Here is a 20153-nt window from a genome sequence, read left to right on the forward strand (position 1 = left end):
ATTAAGTTTAAGAGGCAAACAGGGTAAGTTTACCTCAAATTCAATCTCTAGACGGCTGTTTAATAAGGGGATGAAATGACGAACAGAACCGCGCGAGTGAGCCAGTTAGTTTACTTTTCAATCAACTAATGTTAAAAGTATAGACTTAAGAGACCCTAATTTATCAATTCCTGTTTCTCAAACTAATAAATAAAGCAACAGAACAACAATTATTTGTTTCTGTTCAAAACATCAATCGTCATCCACTTTTAACTAATAATATTGATTACGAAATACACCAGAATCACACAAATTGGCCGGTATAAACAGATGTAGGTAATTACACAAAAAAAACTTTGGTTGTTTTTAGTTCCGTACACAGTAACGTATATATCTTAGGTTAATAATATAGTCCTAGCCGGTATCCCGGTACAGCGATCAGTTTCATTGAAACTGGCCAAAGGTGCAGGACTTGGTTTATAATGTCATAGTGTGTGCACAATACACAGGTCAGTGTACACTCTCTATTCTCTTACTCTCATAACCCGGTGGGAAGGATAACCGACACGACCAGTGAGAGGTCAGGCGAAGGATAGACGGCTTATGTGCTCTCCGCTCAGTTTCGATCTCGATTCGAGTTCGATAACAGAAAGAAATTGTTGCTCAGATCTTTACTACTATCGACTACCGACGACCGGCTTGTCATCGAGAAATTTTGTATGAAAATCCATCAGCGCCTCTATCGGTCGTCGTAGGAACAATTCTGGCAGTACATTCTAAATGTCAATCTCTCGATACTCGACAGTACAGATTATATATATAAAGAATTGCTTAGCTTAGCTCGCGTTCATCCATACATCATAACAGGCCTGTTAAGCTTGAAGGTGTAGGCAAATGTGTATGAAACACACACGCGTTTCGTCGTTTCCAATATTAATTCTCATGTTCACATAATTTCTTCCCTTATTTCAGCGCCTTAAAGACTGATTTAAAAAAAAAGAAGTTATCTGTGTCTGATTTCGGACACTAAACTTTATGCAAATTTTCATCAATTTCGTAGTTTAAACGTGACAAACAGACGGACGTTTGCGTTTATAATATTGGTCCGAAAAGGCCTTTACTCTCTATTACTTGTTATACCTACATGTACAAAAACAAATAAAATCGATATCTATTAATAGCTTTATTGACTGCTGTGGTTCGGGCGGTAGTCTATGCGACTGCTGATCACAAGGTATCCAGTTCGACATTCCCGGTTAAGGTACAGTCGGGTTTTTCATCATTTATTCAACTGGTTTCCCTAATTTCTATAAGAATATTCTTCATAGTAGCTTGGAGTTTTTTAACGTTCTCGGTGTATTGCATAAGACACAATATTACATGGTACTTACATTGTTAATGGCGAAACGTGAGTGTATTCTTATATTCTTCCTCCTGGCTCAGGGGGCCTCCAAACCCTGATTAATAACCCTTTTATTTATTGGGTCTTGTAGTTTAAGTGGAGAGGGACTTAGTTTATTTGCACTAATATGCGTGTTACGTATCTCAGTTGACAACTAGTGTACTACAAATTGATGGTCACTATTCAGTACATTGCTGCGTTAACATAACTTGTAAATCACTAAGACCAAAGGGATCAAACAAAGTACAGCATAGTGGCTTTCAAATAGTTGCCAACTAAAATACGTGATAACTCCCTAGGTAGATTCCAGATATAGTCAACAACTGAGATACGTGATAGGACCTCAGGTCCCCAAACTACTTACCTACTTCACTGGAACACTGGACCACACAATTTAAGATTAACGCGATGTTAAAACAATATATACGTCGAAGAGTCCGTAGAACCGAGTACGGAACTCTAATGGTTTGTCACGAAACTGGTAAACAGTCGGAGTCCATTAGTTGTTTAGCACTCGAAGTAAACTGTAAACAGAACACGATATAAAACGATACAGGAATGGGACAAAAGTGTTTTAAAAAGAACCTCTCCTTCTGGATACCTGCCAAGAGTAAGGATTCATTTTTAGTTACCTTTGTGAGAGTTAATGTTGTTTGGAGTTTGTGGAAGAGTATTACACGCAAAAACTACTAAACAGATTTTGATGAAAATGATTTTATATTCTGTAGTAAACAAAAAAATCTTTATTTCTGGCTATCCACGGGAACGAAGTTAAAAAAGGTTATAAACCGACTTTATTAGAGAGCTTTGATATGCATGATATTTCCCTTTTCTAATAATATTATTCTGTTTAATTCTTGTATCAAAACAGCCCAAGTTTTAGCTGCAAGAGCCTGCGGATCACTGTTGTTGCAAATTCTAAAATTTCAATTTCTTCGCCAACCGCAAGAAAAGACCAACCGTAGATTGCCAGAAAAAGCATTATTTATATCCCTGCACGTTATAACATCATTTTGTGAGCCATTTCATCATTTCTTTCAAGGTATAAGTATTCCAAATCAAATGGATTTTCGACTTAGACCATAACCAAGACCTTAGCCAAGTAGTAAGACATAAATAGGTTATAATATATAAGCGTATATTATTAAAACATGTCGTGTTTTCAACTTGTTATACCATGATCGTAAATCGTTTGTGTTTGTGGTTCAATATAAAACCAAACAATCTATGTTTACCGCGAAGTAGGTATATGACTAGCTCGTTGCCTTTGGTTCTGCTTGCTTTGGTTTGATTTCGTTGAAACTGTACTAAGTTTTCCTACAGTATCATATATGCATTACATCGACAAATCTAATGTTATCCAAATCGTTTGAGATTTGACCATGAAAGGAATACAAAACCAATGAAGTTTTCATTTATATTATTATTACACCGGGTTAACCTAACAAATTATACACGAAATCCTTCCTCAGAAATTGCTCTATCTATTGGTGAAGCCCGAATGACAATCTGTTCAGGAGATTTTGAGTTTATCGCGATCAGACAGACAGACAGAAGCGGCGAGGAGGCTTTGCTTTATAATAATATGTAGTGTTAGTGAAATATTGATATCTGTACATTATTATGCCTGTTTATTCAGTAGTATAATTTTTTCACCATTTCTTGTCTTCGTATCGAGTATTGATCACTGAAAACTACTTGCTATTAATATTACGTATTTACTTCTTGCAAAATATGGCAGGGGCGCTGAGAAATAACCCTTTTTATTCAGCAGCTACTCGATGGCTACGCGACATTTAGTCGACAACCACTCGACAGGCGCTCGATACTAACTCGATGATTACTTGCCAGCTACTGGCAGCTCGATATCTATTCGACTATTAATAATTTATAGCTATTCACAACCTACTTGATAGCTACTCGACTTACCTTTAAATACAAAAGCGCACAGATTCGTTCAAGTGCTAACACGATGTATCGTATTCGTAAACAACAAACAACAACATGAATATCCTTGGCCAAACTGGTGCAGCTGTAATAACATGTTTAAAATCGAACATACGGATAATAGACTCAAGACTTGACTTGCGCTAACGGTAGGAATACACTGTGTCCTCAAAACTGGTACTTTAAATGCGAAAGTTAGTCTCTATGTTAGGTTTTTACGACTAAACTGATAAACAGTAGCATAAGTATCTACATTCAGTACTGCGAGCGTTCGACATTAAAAAAATCTTTAGTAAAATAGTTCTAACTAAATACCCTGGGGGCGCTAAATTTTCGTACAAGCAAAGCTCAAATAAATTTAGGTGAAATCGCTACAACATAGTATAACAAAGTCGCTTCCCGCCGTTCGTCTTCGTCTGTCCCTATGTTCGTCTGTATGTATGCTTAGATCTATAGAACTACGCTACGGATTTTGATGCATTTAGTTTGATTCAAAAGGGAGAGGTTTATGCGTAAAAATTGTAAAGGTTTTTATGCAAAATAACTGTTTACCTTGTGCTAAATATACTATTGTTTCGCGAATAGTAAATACCGTTATTACGGGAACGAATCGACATTAGTATCAACACCATATAAACATCTTCCTTTTTCTTGAAAATTTAGGCGCTGTCTCCACGAGCGAGAGAATCGCGGCGATATTATCGTCGTGCCACGTATTTCTATACACTCTCTATGGAACCGTCTCCACACGGCGATAATATCGCCGCGATACGACGAGTAGCAACGAGCGTGCGAAACGTCAATACATCGTCGCTAGTCGGCCGCGACAAGCAGCGGGTCCGCCGCGCGATCGCGACGAGCGCGCTGTCAAATGCAGCGTCATTTATTTTCAATGTTGCCTCTTGTTTCGAGAAGCTTTTTAAACAAGGAAAACGCGGGGATACCGTTACGAGTCGCCGCGGAATCTCTGCAATTCCGTTACGACTCGCGACGATACGCGGCGGAATTATCGCTCGTTCGTGGAGATTGTCCGACGATACAAGGGCGGACTCGTCGCGATTCTCTCGCCCGTGGAGACAGCGCCTTATATAGGTGGTTGAGTAAGAAATCACCTTTCGGCAAACATAATTGTGACCGCGTCGCTTTTTAAGGCTACACATACAAGCAACACAAGTTGAAGCAAGCAATAATACGAATAATTTCTGTTTACTATTTATTAAGTAATATTTAGACATTTTGGCTAAGTAACTGTGAATTTGGAAGGTTCCATTACGAGCAAAAATATGCATTTTCGCACTATATATTTATACTACATATTAGGTAGGTAGGTATTTTATACAAAAAAAATGCGATTAAAATGTGACAGTGGGCCTTTGCTGACTGTACCGTCAGCTTAAAATGTGTAGTAAAAGCTTTTTTATAGGCATATGCGATGTCGCGGTTATTTACACAAAATGTGTCAATAGCTACTCAATAGTCGATAGTTAGAGCTAGTAAAAGAGCAAGCCGTGAGTTTCTTGCCGTTTCTTCTCACGAGCAACAGCTTTTCCGAAACGGTGGTGGATAAAAAATATTTTGACGATTTCAAATACTTGTTAAAGTTTATGAAATAAAGAATATTTGACTTTGACTTTGAGTTGTAGTAAAATCCTCTTTTCCTAGCTAGACAGAAAACAGTACGAAATTAAGTATATTTTTGGGGTATTTTTAGAGGTAGTGGTAGGACTAAAGAACGCCACTTATCTCTGCAAATTTTTAGCACAAAATAATCCTATTTTGTTTTCTAGAGAACAAGGTGCACGTATCCAAGCTGAAACCTAAACGCTCCATCACCACCTTCCAGCAGGCTCTGCGACCGACCCTCATCATTGGCCAGCTGTTTTCCCTTCTACCAGTCAGTGGCGTGTTTTGTAACGACGCCAATAACGTCAGGTATGTACTTTCTATAGTACGTTTAGTAATGCGATTCCTGCACTCGATAATATTATATTAGGTCGGAAAAAAAGTTTTTTCGCATTATAGTATGTATGAACTTGTAATAAAATCTCTTTGGCTTCAAGAATCACAAATCTCGTGCTCGTGAGGTACCCAAATATCGACCTTTTTTTATGTAGAGACACAGTGGTATCGGCGTGGCGACCTAAACCATATGTTCTTAAAAATAAATCTTCTTACAGATTCGTACTAACATCATGGAAATGCGTGTATTCGTTGCTATCGTTGATTGGACAAGCCTTCATAGCGGTACTCTGTGTAAACAAGGTGGCACATTCAACCGTTTCACTAAATGGGACGTGTAAGTAGTTTAAAAAGTATTGTTAGATTGTAAGCGACACCACCGGTGAGAGGTCTAGCGCAGGAGTCAGGACCGACGACGTTACGTGCTTTAAGCTTGTAACCCCGTTATAAACCCGTAAAACTTATGCCCAGTTTCTGGGGTACATTTAGAAGTAGGTTATCTATTCAAAAGCGTTTTTTTATATGAGCTTGAACGCTATTAAATAGATAAACTACCGCTAAATGTACCTCATAAACGCACGGTTATAAGTCCACGACCATGTAGTTCATCTATTTAATAACGTTTAAACTCATCACCATCACCTTTTAGGTACACGAATGCTTATACCACTCGGCTGTCATTGCATTCAATACATTCTTGTATATCTCTTTAGCACGTGTAAAAATTGTTTGCCATTTTGCTTTAAATTTTCCAGCGCCAGTGATATTCTACGTAACCGCTTGCATAACAATGATGATGTTCTTCCAAGTGGCTAGACGCTGGCCACAGTTGGCACAACACATCGCCAGGTCTGAAGAATTGGATCCCACCTTCGACGGCAACTTGAACAGAAAGTGCATTATCACTTGTGCTGTGGTACTAACTTTGGCTTTGTGTGAGTAATTTTAAGTGTAAAAATAAGACATGTTAACCATTGCTGTCCAACTGCTAGGCCTTCTCCCACAATGAAGAAAGGATTAGGTCTTGAGGCCAACTGGCTAACCAAGTACGGTTTGAGATAAATAAGGCTGAACTTTGATGTTTTCCATCACCGTTAAGAATTATTTGCAGCTTATTTCTTAAACACTCATAATATGTATACTCGTAAACATTCCGTATATTATAAATCCGAAAGCCTGTCTGTCTGTTGTGCTCTCACGGCTACACCACAAGAAAGATTTTATTACAATTTACCTTAAAAATCATTAAAGACTTGGATCTAAACCTAAAGACTAAGGTGAAAAACAAATTTTAAGCAGCATAAATCTTAAACGCGCGTATATCAACTAGCTGTTAATCAACACAGACGCTGATTTTGATTCTAAATAATAAAACCTTTATTTCAGTGGAACACATACTGTCCCTATTATCTGCGTTTGCCGGTTCTGCAGCTTGTTACGCTAAAATGGACACTTACCGGGGATTTGTAACTCACTTCTATCCCTGGGTCTTTCTCACTATACCGTACTCTCCAATATTGGGCCTTCTTACTCAGGTAACTAACTATTCAACCGATATTTTTTTTACTTATTCAAGTGTTTATTCAATATTGAATCAGGTGTTTGTCTTCCATCCATCTATATTTGATAATTCTATGGATTTTTGAGGATTGAAACTTTATGCATGCAGAAATCTAGACAGACGCCTGTTAAGCAGCTAAACCGCCAAACTAATTTGCAAGATCAACTTGAATATGGTAACAGTGGAAAAAGCTAAATGTAATGTAATATTTTTCAATTAGTGTTAACAAGTGAACCTGCATCACTCAGATTATTTTTTTAACAATAAGTATTAGCAAGTAAGTCTGTTTTTTTCGATAACCACACAATTTTTCCTCCCTGCTTCTCTTCATCTTTCTTCTTATCGTATGGTTAATGATCAACCTAGTGTCAAAGTTGTTCAAGCCGCCACGAAGGTCGTCCTCCCTGCTGTTGTGGACAAATACAAACAAACAAAGCAACAATTTGCATAAAATGCACATAAAATGTTTTTATCTTTGTTACAGTTCCTTCATTTTCAAGCGACGTTTATATGGAACTTCTCAGATCTTTTTGTGATATGTATGAGTTACTACTTGACCTCACGACTTGAACAGGTCAATAAGAAATTATTGGCTGCACAAGGAAAGGTTAGTAATATCTTAGACTAAATTGTATTTATGATATATAATATATGCCATCAAAAACATTCTGTAAAAACCTCAAGTCTCGCCGTAAAAAGTTGTGAGATCTATATAATACCAAGTCGATTAATCTATTTAGTCTCTACTTAAAGAACCCTCTGTCTTAAGTTATTACGTATGTTATTATCATGCCATTTTTTTAAAAAATACCTCTAAAACAAATAGACCGACCTGGCCATCGCATGATTTGATTATTAGTATGTATCACACTACACAGCACGACGAGAAGTCAATGCTCCTGAAATGTTAATGGCGAATTTGTGTTTTCTTGCGATGACCAAGTCGATCTATTTGTTTTAAAGGTATTTTTTTAAAAATTGGCATGATAATAACATACGTAATAACTTAAGACAGAAGGTCCTTTAAGTAGAGACTAAATAGATTGATCGACTTGGTATTATATAGATCTCACAACTTTTTACGGCGAGACTTGAGGTTTTTACAGAATGTTTTTGATGGCATCTCACTTCTTTTTGTAGAGCGAACATAAGTCCAATTTGTATGGAAAGACGTTTTTTTTTCATAATTCAACATATTTTCTTATGGGAATGTTGTTCAGTTTCATGGGCTAAACACCCTTACCCACCCTATACCCCCTCCCGTTATGCCTCATATAGTAGGTACCTATTTACACCTATTTATTTTTATTTTATTTTCTACAGTAATAATAATTCATTAACTGCAAATGTAACCTTGTAATCTTATACATTTATATAGGATTACAAAGTTATTGTTGCAGTTGGTGTATTTAGAAAACTGGACCGAAATTAGAAAATATTAAATTTTTCCCATGGTTAAGACACTAAACCCTATTTGTATTCTAAATTTTAAGCTTCTAGGTCTGCTAGAAGTACCTTAGACTTTTGATGATCGGTGAGTCAGTGAGTCAGTGAATCAGTGAGTGACAAAATTCAAAATTTTAACAAGTTGTCATTCTTAAACTACTGGTTCAAATTGACTGAAATTTTAAATATATCGTGTTTATACAATGGCTGATTAGTTGCTGAAAATCCAGGCTTCTTGTTTTATCCACAACGAAATTATAGGGGTGTCAAAAATTGCCCGAATTGCTTCGAGAAAAGGATGTTACGGCCGTGCCGCTTTTTTTTTGCTCGACTTGCGGGGGCACTTCCGTGCCCCCAGATACTAGCTGAGAGCAGTGATAGCCGAGTGGTATAAGTTGGCACCTCCCACGCAAGTGGTCGCAGGTTCGAACCCAAGGCAACACACCACTGACTTTTCGACGTTATGTGTGTATTAGAAATAATTATCACATGCTCCAACGGTGAAGGAAAACATCGTGAGGAAACCTTGCATGCCTAAAATTTGTTTAATACATTTATTGAGGGCATGCAAAGTCCCCAACCCTCACTTGGCCAGCGTGGTGGATTCAAGGCCTAACCCCTCCCACATTACGGGAGGAGACCCTTGCCCAGTAGTGGGACATTAATGGGTTACATATATTTATTTATATACTAGCTGACCCGACGAACGTCGTACCGCCTCATAGTTGAGTCTTTAATTTTTTATTTCCGTAAGAACCATCGGTATCGTACTTCTTCTAGGAATCTCTCTCTCTCTCTCTCTTCCTGGCTATTCGTCCCATATGGTTGTGGGGTCAGCCTTCCTTACACCTTTCCTCCACTTCGCCCTATCCTTGACGTCGTCTTCCTCAACTTCACATGCCATGGTTTTTCTTCTAGGAATATTATATGCCACCAAAAACATTCTGTAAAAAACCTCAAGTCTCGCCGTAAAAAGTTGTGAGATCTATATAATACCAAGTCGATTAATCTATTTAGTCTCTACTTAAAGGACCTTCTGTCTTAAGTTATTACGTATGTTATTATCATGCCAATTTTTAAAAAAATACCTTTAAAGCAAATAGACCGACCTGGCCATCGCATGATTTGATTATTAGTATGTATCACACACTACACAGCACGACGAGAAGTTAATGCTCCTGAAATGTTAATGGCGAATTTGTGTTTTCTTGCGATGACCAAGTCGATCTATTTGTTTTAAAGGTATTTTTTTAAAAATTGGCATGATAATAACATACGTAATAACTTAAGACAGAAGGTCCTTTAAGTAGAGACTAAATAGATTAATCGACTTGGTATTATATAGATCTCACAACTTTTTACGGCGAGACTTGAGGTTTTTTACAGAATGTTTTTGGTGGCATCTCACTTCTTTTTGTAGAGCGAACATAAGTCCAATTTGTATGGAAAGACGTTTTTTTTTTCATAATTCAACATATTTTCCTATGGGAATGTTGTTCAGTTTCATGGGCTAAACACCCTTACCCACCCTATACCCCCTCCCGTTATGCCTCATATAGTAGGTACCTATTTACACCTATTTATTTTTATTTTATTTTCTACAGTAATAATAATTCATTAACTGCAAATGTAACCTTGTAATCTTATACATTTATATGGGATTACAAAGTTATTGTTGCAGTTAGTGTATTTAGAAAACTGGACCGAAATTAGAAAATATTTAATTTTTCCCATGATTAAGACACTAAACCCTATTTGTATTCTAAATTTTAAGCTTCTAAGTTTGCTAGAAGTACCTTAGACTTTTGATGATCGGTGAGTCAGTGAGTCAGTGAATCAGTGAGTGACAAAATTCAAAATTTTAACAAGTTGTCATTCTTAAACTACTGGTTCGAATTGACTGAAATTTTAAATATACCGTGTTTATACAATGACTGATTAGTTGCTGAAAATCCAGGCTTCTTGTTTTATCCACAAAGAAATTATGGGGGGGTCAAAAATAGCCCGAATTGCTTCGAGAAAAGGATGTTACGGCCGTGCCGCTTTTTTTTTTGCTCGACTTGCGGGGGCACTTCCGTGCCCCCAGATAAAAATTAATTAGTGAAATATGTTCAGCCATTCTTCAGTTTAGCGCTTAGCAACACATTTGGCGATTATCTTTTATATAAAGATGATTAAGGTGGCGTCAGGTAGAATTAGTGCACTTTCGTTCGTGGCTGAAAAGGCCTATGCGGGAGTGGCAACCGCGACCACATTGACGACAGACAAAAGTGCCAGAGGAAGAGGAGGTGTTTGCGGTACGTTGGTGTCGTAGGACGCGTTTCTGTTCTAAGTGGCTGAGCCAGGTGGTATCGTGGGCAGTGACACCGTCAGCTAGGGCATGTCTCCAGGTGTCACGATCGTTAGCTGAGTTCTCCCAGGTTGAATATTGAATTTTGAAAGTGCTCATGTCTCGTTACCTTAATCATCTGCAATAGATGTATACAGGCCAATGATTTTGATTGAAAGATGATTAACAATTTGAAGTTAGACTGATTTGATAGTATCTTTAACAAAGTGATAGTTGAGTGGTATGAAATCACGCAAATAGTCAAGAACTCTTTACCTAGGCAACACATCTAAGTTATTTGAGTAACAAGAGCAATTTAAGTTTCATTATCGTTTTTAAATGCTATATGCCATTATTAAATGCCGTTGCTAATGCTAAAAGGGTGTCACTGCCATATTTTCTATTACCCAAAGATTTTCTCTCTCTCATTTCTAGAAGACACTCTTGCCCGAAAGTTGAACTGTAATATGTTAATTTAAATACCTTATTGTTTTGTTACAGTATCTGCCTGAGGTATTCTGGAGGGCGACAAGAGAGGACTATTGCAGAGCTACTCAGATAGTGAGGAAAGTCGATGAGGTCATCAGCGGCGTGGTCTTCATATCCTTCGCTAACAACCTGTTCTTCATCTGTTTACAATTGTTTAATACTTTAGAGTAAGTGTGACCTAGAAATATTTTTATGAATATATTTGAGAGTATAAGCTGATATTTCATAAGGGATTCAATTTTGAAAGTAAAGCAGCCTATATCACTTCGTTCATGAGCGCGATTCATCAACTATCTCCATACAAAATTTCATAACGATAGGTTCAGCAATATAGCCGTGATAGAGTAAAACAAGACAAGACAACACACACAGTAAGACTTTGGTATTTATAGCACGAGTACGGAATTGTGACTAACCTGGGAATTGACACAAACTTGCCTTTACACAATAATTTTACTCGACGTTTCGGCACTGGTTACGCAGGTTGTCAAGCAACGCTAACAAAAGTTCAAAAACTATATAAAACCAGATACATGCTTTTCTCGAGATTGGCTTACAATTTTTTTTATTTCATTTAATTTTTCAGAGACGGCTTAAAAGGTTCCGGGTCTGGATGTAATAGTAAATCGAAAAAGTAAGTATCAATAATATACAATTGGGTAAGTACACGTTTCATTTGCGTTACGAAACAAGTAAACTTTACATTGCTTTACACACATTATTATTCATACCCTTTTAAAAAGAGCAAGCCGTGAGATTCTTGCCGTTTCTTCTCGCGAGCAACAGCTTTTACGAAACTACTATGACGATTTCAAATACTTGTCAAAAGTTTGTGATATCCATACTAATATTATAAAGCTGAAGAGTTTGTTTGTTTGTTTGAACGCGCTAATCTCAGGAACTACTGGTCGGATTAGATTTTTTTTTACTGTTAGATAACCTATTTATTGAGAAAAGTTAAAGGCTATATATCATCACGCTACAACCAATAGGAGCAGACTACCAGTAAGAAATGTTAAACGGGGAAAATTATGACCCATTCTCCTATGTGACGCAAGCGAAGTTGCGCGAGTCAGCTAGTAAAACATATTTGACTTGACTTGAATATTAGTACAGATATTAACAACAATTTGTCTTCTAGGACCGGTGTACTGGGCGGTCACGAGGCGGCTACTTACTTCATATTCTCCCTAGTGTACCTACTATCGAGGTCCGTGGCTGTATCGCTGATAGCTTCTCAAGTAAACACTGCGTCTGCCGTCCCAGCTCCCGTTCTGTATGATGTACCCTCACCGGTATACTGTGTTGAAGTGAGTTACATTTATAATAGGTCGGGGAAAAAGTCTTTTCGCATTTATAGTATGTATGAACTTGCAATAAAACCTTTTTGGCTTCAAGAATCACAAATGAGTACACGGTTTCTTTCAGTGAGCTCGTGAGGTAGCCAAATATCTAGCATTTTTGTGTAGAGAAAAGATTTTATTAGAAGTTCATACATACTATAATGCGAAAAGACTTTTTCCCCGACCTAATATATCACTAGCTTTTGCCCGCAGCTTAGTCCGCGTGGTTTGTGACTTAGCATAGACTTTTCATGCAAACTTTCATCCCTTATTATATCCCCTTGAGGGTAGAATTGACCAAAATCCTTTCTTAGCGGATGCCTACGTCATAACACCTACCTGCGTGCTATCAACCCGATTAGCCCAGTGGTTTGGGTTATGCGTTGATAGATACCTATGTCAGTCAGTACCTAAAACTATAATTTTATAATGTGTATAACTCAAAGGTGACTACTACTTACTATTTAGACTAGCTACTGCCCGCGATTTCATCTGCTTTAAATAATTTCGATGGTTAAAATGTACTATGCGTTTATCCAGACTATAAACTATCTGTGAACCAAAGGAGAATGCTCAAAAAAAACCCAGGCTGTACACAAAAGTTATGTAACTCAAAAAATTAGTTATACTGTGTAATTGAATTCCCAATGTTTACCTCTATCAAATTCGATGGCTGAACATACTATTTATGTATACTATAACTTTTCAGTAGGGGTTTTCAATATATTTTTATATTTTTTAAATAAGTTACCTTTATAAATGTTTAATCTTTTTTGAGTCACACATTTTTAATATAGGTATGTAACTGAGTTACAAATAAAAAATATTAAAAAATATATTTTTGAAAAATGAGTCATCATCGCCAAGTCATATATGTCCCAACCGAGGGGCACGAGCCTCCCCTCTTAACAAAGAGGAGGATCAGGCCTTAGTCCACCACACTGGTCTAATGCGTGTTGGCAGACAATTGGAGGGCTATTATAAGGTAGAAAAGTGTTGTCATGGTGGTAGATTGCTAGCCTATAGCCTATGAAGCACCAAACCCTTCCATCCCTCTACCGACTTTTGCAGTATGCACGGGAAGAAATGCAGCTGGCACCTTCGATGTTTTTTTTTCGCTCTCAATCCAGCATGGGAGCAATGGGAGAAATGAGTGATACTGTGTAATTAATTCCAGATATTTACCTCTATCAAATTCAATGGCTAAACATAATAATATTATATTGCTATTACTTTTCAGTAGGGGTTTTTAATATATTTTCAATATTTTTTATCATGAATATAAAAAAGACATACCCGCCCACACTACTAGCTGGCGCCCGTAGTGCGGTTTCGATACAATTATATTATTCAAAAAATTATCATTGTGATGAATGTTTGAAAAATATTTATTTTTTAAATTCACCTTTTAAATAGTAGATAATAGCAAAAAATAGTATTTAGCCATCGAATTTGATAGAGGCGAATATCTGGAATTGAATCACTCAGTATCACTAAAATTCTGAGTTACACGCCGTTTGTGTACGGCCTGGGTTTTTATCCCATACATTTTGAGCATTCTCCTATCGTCACAATTCGTTCAGTAGTTTTGGCTTGATAAATAACTGTTTAAATGAATGTTTCTATCGTACATATTATTATACATAATTGTTATTTTGTTTGTAGGTGCAAAGATTCTTAGATCAGGTGAATGGAGACAGAGTGGCGTTAAGTGGCTTGCAGTTCTTCCTTGTGACGCGAGGGTTACTACTTACGGTACGTTTTAATGTATCTACGAGATTTTTATAAAAAAATTTGCGACTTTCCCTGGCCAAATACGCCTAACAAGCGCCTGTCCATCGTAAGGTAGATAGTCAACCTGGTGTCAAACTTGTCCAAGCCGCCCGAAACACGAATACGCTCAGTTAAACTACCACCATGTTGTCACCAATCTAAAGAATGACCGGGCTAAGTGTTGCGTACTCGTTTGGTGCTTGCTAAGCCGGGCTAAGCGTAACCGGCTATAAGAATAGTTTTAGGTTCCGTTTTTTGGGTACAGAATCCTATAAAATTATCCTGTCTCTTCGCAGGTGGCAGGAACGATAGTGACGTATGAGCTAGTAATGTTCCAGTTCAACTCCCCGACTCCTACAACGAACTCAACGATGCCTGTCCTCGATCTTCCGAACATCACCACCAGTCTGATTAAAGTCATTGGATCTTGAGCTGTTGTTTTAATTACTTGTAACATTACTCTGAACTAGCGAGCAGTCGAGAAGTAGTGTGTACCCAGGTAACTGGGTTGTGAAGGTCCGATAGGCGGTCGCGCCATGTAAAATGCTAGTTCGGCTGCGTCCGGTGAGACTGGAAACCGACTCCAACTTAGTTGGAAGAAAGGGTAGGTTAATGATAAGAGTTTGAACTAATCTATATTAATTCAAAATGCCAAAACACCTCCGTTTTATTCTTACTAATATTATAAATGCTATCCTACTAAATAATATGATGTGAAAGTTTGTGAATGATACTGATATGTGAAAAAAACCAACTAGTAGTAATAAACCAGTAAAGTAAAAGTAGCAGTAAACCAGTAATTTTCCCGACCCGAGAATCGAACCCGAGACGTCTGAGCGACGGTTGTAAAAACTAAACCATAAGCGCCACAGAGTTGATGTTACATATAAATAAACAAAACAAAATATATTAGATGTGTTTTTGAAATTCAATGTATTATAATTATCAATATTTTATATACGAGACTGTAAAGACTGTACACATTACGATCAATATGATAAGACAAATTCAGATAACACTATCAGTACCTAAGTACTTATAAAGGGTGGATAGAAAATAATATTTGTAAACAAAACTACTATGAGACTGACCATTTGACATGGCAATTTTTGAATAAATATTTTAATGTACTTATTATACAATTTCGAAATGGGCGTAATAGGTATCTCAGAAATGTCAACCAACTTTTTGAAATTTTGACAGATTTATGCAAACATAAAATCACTCATTAATCCCTAGAAACATACTAAACGCTACTTGTTTACTTGATCAAACAAGCCTATTATCCTCTGTTAGCGTTCTTACATTTGTCAGACTATACATAACATAACTATTCGGTTTTATTCACCAGTATTTAATCACACCTAATCGCCACCATCCTGTATTCACAACCGTCATCCAAAAATAGATATGAATAGAAATCAGTCTATACGATAACTTAACATAACGTTGACGATTTTATTGTAAATGTTATTAAAAATAAATCACAATGGCGTTGGGAAGTTTGAAGACATTCAACGTTGAAACCATGCAGTGGTCTACTTATATCAATCGTGTTAAACAGTTTATTCTCCTAAATAGCATCAGTGAGGATCTTCAAGTGCCACTGTTGATCACAGCCGTGGGTGACGACACCTACCAACTGATTTGTGACATCTGTACCCCCGCTAATCCCGACACCAAGTCCTTCGAAGACCTAGTCCGTTTAGTATCCGAAAATCTGTACCCGCGCTCATCAGAAATCGCTGACAGACACGCATTCCGCTCAAGAAAACAACATATTTGCGAAACCATGACAGAATATCTACAGGAATTGAAACGACTGGCTTCAAAATGTAACTTCGGGTCAAAAACTTCGGAGAATATTCGAGATCAATTTGTTTCTGGATTAGCCAATGCTGCAATTCAAAAACGGATATTCGATGAACGAATTGTCGTTGAAAAGGAGATATACGAACTGGCTCTGATGCTAGAAATGGAACGTGTCGATGACGAAGTTGGTGCAACAACGGTTATAAACTCAGAAGAAGATGAGGAACATAATTTCAATGATATTGATGAGTATCCTGTAGCTATCTACCAACCGCCAAGTATATCACCTAACCGGATAACAAGAAACAACTTAAACATAATGTACCAGCACGTAGACGAACTTAACACTTTGTTGTTGAGACGAAAAATGAGTTTACCAGTGATAAACCATGATGTTATAGGCGTGACTGAATGCATTCGGAGTACAGAGGAAAATGAGCTGAAAGAAGATGTAATAGAAAACTGGACAGTGGTGAGACGAAAACATAAGGCTTATGGTCGCGCTGTGACGCTTGCAGTACGTCCTGGGGTTAGTGTCAGTAGAAGAAAAGATCTAGAGTCATACAACGGAGAAGACGTGTGGGTGTCGTTCACGTCGGGCGGTCGTCTCGTCTACGTGTGTGTTGTGTTCATAAATTACAGTGAAAATAACGAAGAAGTGAGAAAGTGGTGTAACAAAGTTGAAAAGTATATTTACACTCTCAAAGGTACTGTTATAATATTAGGTCATATTTGTATACACGATACGAGTACGAAATGGAATAAGTATCATTTTAATACGTTTTTAAGTAACTGTTTTTTGGTCAATTTGTCTTCAAAATCTCAAATACTTTTGTTGAAAGAGAATGTTTTTTCTGCGATATCGGCTGCGGAAGGTATACAGCCTTCGTGGTCTGATGACCCATCTTTTAACATTAAAGTTTTAGTATAACATGTGTTGGCTGTTCTATAGATTGAACTGAGTTAAAGTAATATGAAGAAAGTTTCGTTCTTACTTTGGGCTAAAACTGCTGAATCCGATTCGATTATAGCAAGTTGATGAATTAGGTATGTATGGCGGCAAAGGAGGGGCGTTACGACATTAAAATGTCCGAGCTGTGAGCATTTGCTATTATGATGTAAAACGTAGCTATATGGTTCCGATGTTTCTATCATTTACTTCGGTGCCTAGACTGAAACCAAACTTTGTAAAGACTTTGTTTTTCTATTAGCGATGGCTTGAAGAACTTAAAGAATTAAATAAATTTAACCTATGATATAATAAAATAATGATTTGTTGCTTATAGCCTTCATTATTTATTATTAACCCTATCGAAATAGGTAAGAAAGTCGACAAAATTATAGGTGCCTACATTATATGATATAACAACAAAAAAGTGTTTTGGTTGATTGTCTGACTGTATTCATGATAAAAGATAGCCTATGAGACTGTTGATAACGAGGTTTCGATTCTAATCATGGACTGTTTGTACCGATACCTGTATTCATACACCCACAAAGTTACACGACGCGTGCTTACTTGTTTTAACAAACTATGAACGGAACTTGAGGTAGGCTACAGATTACATAAATAAAATAATAAATAAATAAATTTAACCCATTACTGATCCACTGCTGGGCAAGGGTCTCCCGTAATGAGGGAGGGGTTAGGCCTTGAGTCCACCACGCTGGCCAAGTGCGGGTTGGGCACTTTGCATGCCCTCAATAAATGTATTAAACAAATTTTAGGCATGCAAGGTTTCCTCACGATGTTTTCCTTCACCGTTGGAGCATGTGATAATTATTTCTAATACACACATAACTTCGAAAAGTCAGTGGTGTGTTGCCTCGGGTTCGAACCTGCGACCACTTGCGTGGGAGGTGTCAACTTATACCACTCGGTAGTAGTATACACTATTATTTAATTACTGTAATCACAAATAACCTTTTATTTATAAGAGGAAAAAATGAAGATTAAATATGTTGTTTTTCTTAGAATGCTAATGAAAACTTAATTCACCAACACTTAATCAAGTCCGAAATGTTTTAAAAGGGGTAATGTAACATGTGAATTGTCCGTACAGATACTAAAGGCGATAACGAAGTTTGGAACGGATTTGGTATTTTAAATCAATAACATAGAGGGACAGATAAGTTCTATTTGACCGATAAAATCTTTGGGGTTGGTGATAAGAGGTTATAATGAAAAAAATGTCCTTCAATTCCATATTTACTATGAAGACGCGAATCTTCAATATTAAACACTAGCTGACACGCGCAACTTCGCTTGCGTTACATAAGCGTTAAAAATTTTCCCCGTTTTTGTAACATTTTTCACTGGTACTCTGCTCCTATTGGTAGTAGCGTGATGATATATAGCCTATAACCTTCCTCGATAAATGGACTATCTAACACTGAAAGAATTTTTCAAATCGGACCAGTAGTTCTTGAGATTAGCGCGTTCAAACAAACAAACAAACAAACAAACAAACAAACAAACTCTTCAGCTTTATAATATTATAGTATAGATTAAGGTTAATTTCACTTACAATTTTTCTCAATAGTTCCTTTTTCTAATGACTAATTATAAAAATCAAAACATTTACCATATATCTGCTGATGCGAAAGAAATACAAAAGTACTAAGAGTATTTTATTCGCATTTCAGAAAGGTTTGCGTTTTTAAGATTGTGCTTACATACAAAATTCGTTCACCAAAAATGTGGTTCTTAGTAAAATTTTAACCCTACATCCAATTATGGAGGGTTACTCTAATAATTTGCACCCTATTAGGTCTTCAACTAAACGGATCATACGTAATTGAAGGCAGAACCAGTGGCGCTATGTCGACAAACGATATTATAACGATATATTGAATTATTTGTTATCTCGACATAGTGTATGTGTAAAGTTTAATTCTAATTAAATAATAATGAAATTAAAAAAAACCATTCGTACACGTTAATCTTCCTCGAAAATTGATTTATCTATATAAAATCAGGTCAATATTTTGAGGTTCTCTCAAAAATAAATAATATGGTCCAAGCGGACGGAATTGTAGGTATGTATTTAGTTAGTAGTATTTAGCAGTACGAATATTTGTAAACAGTATGTTACATTTCCTTTCTTTATACATCAACGATCGTTAAAATAAATTGGCTAATATCCAACATTACATTTGTTTTGTTACACAATAGGAACTAAGTACGGTATTACATAAGGTAGGCTTTGATGCCAATGTTGCGTGACCCGAGTTATATAAAATACTACTCTTTTTTCGGTACTTTTAGACCTTAGATAAATGAATAGCTAATGCCAACCTAATTTCTAAAAGTTAAAACTTTGACAATGACCCTTCTAAGGCGTGTGTTTACTAGAAATAGGCATCGCTTGTTCTAATGGTGAAGGAAAACACCCCGAGAACTATGTTTGCATAAGATTGTTATAGACAGTTCTTGAAAGAATTCCAACTGTGCTAGCGTGACTCGTCCGATGACCTTTTCGGACTGGAGAAGTCTCGTAGCCAACAATGGAATTTGGTTGTGGTTTAAGACGACAATTTTACACTATGTAGAAGAAGTTTGTGCCACCTACCAATTATATAATTAAATACCTCCATTTTGTGAAATCGGTTTATTAAAGAAAATTGGAGTAAGTGCATATCGTTTTGATATCGTTACAATATCGTATCGTTACCATATCGTCTGTTGAACCGTCAGATGAGAATCTTAAATTATTTTGAACTCATTAAGCATGCATCGTCGCGTCGCATAATGGTCTAGGGTTTGGTTCGATATTATACGTTATCGCCTTATAGCATAGAGTATGAAGCGCTCATAGCCAGTTGTGCTCACCGGTCGGTAAAAGAGCTTTGGGTTAAGCAACCGTTGGCGCGGTCATTCTATAGATGGGTGACCGCATAGTGGTATTTGAACTGAGCGTCTCCGTGCTTCGGAGGGCACGAAAAAGTCGGTCCCGGTTGTTGTCAATTATGATAACAGTCGATAAATCATGTCCAAGGCCTTTCGGGCGGCTTGAACACTAGGATGACCACTAACCATACGACAGATAGATAGATAGCATAGAGTATTTAATGCCCAATAGATAACTTGATAAATCGACGGTTAAAAAAATA

The 20153-nt window shown here is 37.0% G+C and overlaps 1 protein-coding gene across 1 annotated transcript; it reads left to right on the top strand.

Moving 5' to 3' along the window:
- Positions 1–1869: 1869 nt before the first annotated feature.
- On the top strand, positions 1870–14659 carry LOC142986216 (gustatory receptor 5a for trehalose-like). The gene is made up of 11 exons (XM_076134569.1): positions 1870–1991; positions 5116–5260; positions 5506–5624; positions 6043–6222; positions 6674–6822; positions 7333–7455; positions 11125–11279; positions 11699–11746; positions 12254–12422; positions 14121–14210; positions 14525–14659. The coding sequence occupies exons 1-11, from the start codon at positions 1940–1942 to the stop codon at positions 14657–14659; spliced, it is 1365 nt and encodes a 454-aa protein (XP_075990684.1). The 5' UTR covers positions 1870–1939.
- Positions 14660–20153: the final 5494 nt, after the last annotated feature.

The sequence above is a fragment of the Anticarsia gemmatalis genome, chromosome 2 (genome assembly GCF_050436995.1).
Source record: "Anticarsia gemmatalis isolate Benzon Research Colony breed Stoneville strain chromosome 2, ilAntGemm2 primary, whole genome shotgun sequence".
Lineage (NCBI taxonomy): Eukaryota > Metazoa > Arthropoda > Insecta > Lepidoptera > Erebidae > Anticarsia > Anticarsia gemmatalis.

What these genes read in the sequence shown, in the direction of transcription:
- LOC142986216 (XM_076134569.1), top strand. Translation starts at nt 1,940, where the DNA reads ATGGGACAAAAGTGTTTTAAAAAGAACCTCTCCTTCTGGATACCTGCC. An exon ending in AACGACGCCAATAACGTCAG is followed by an intron (nt 5,261 to 5,505) that starts GTATGTACTTTC and finishes ATCTTCTTACAG; the next exon opens with ATTCGTACTAACATCATGGA. An exon ending in CGTTTCACTAAATGGGACGT is followed by an intron (nt 5,625 to 6,042) that starts GTAAGTAGTTTA and finishes TAAATTTTCCAG; the next exon opens with CGCCAGTGATATTCTACGTA.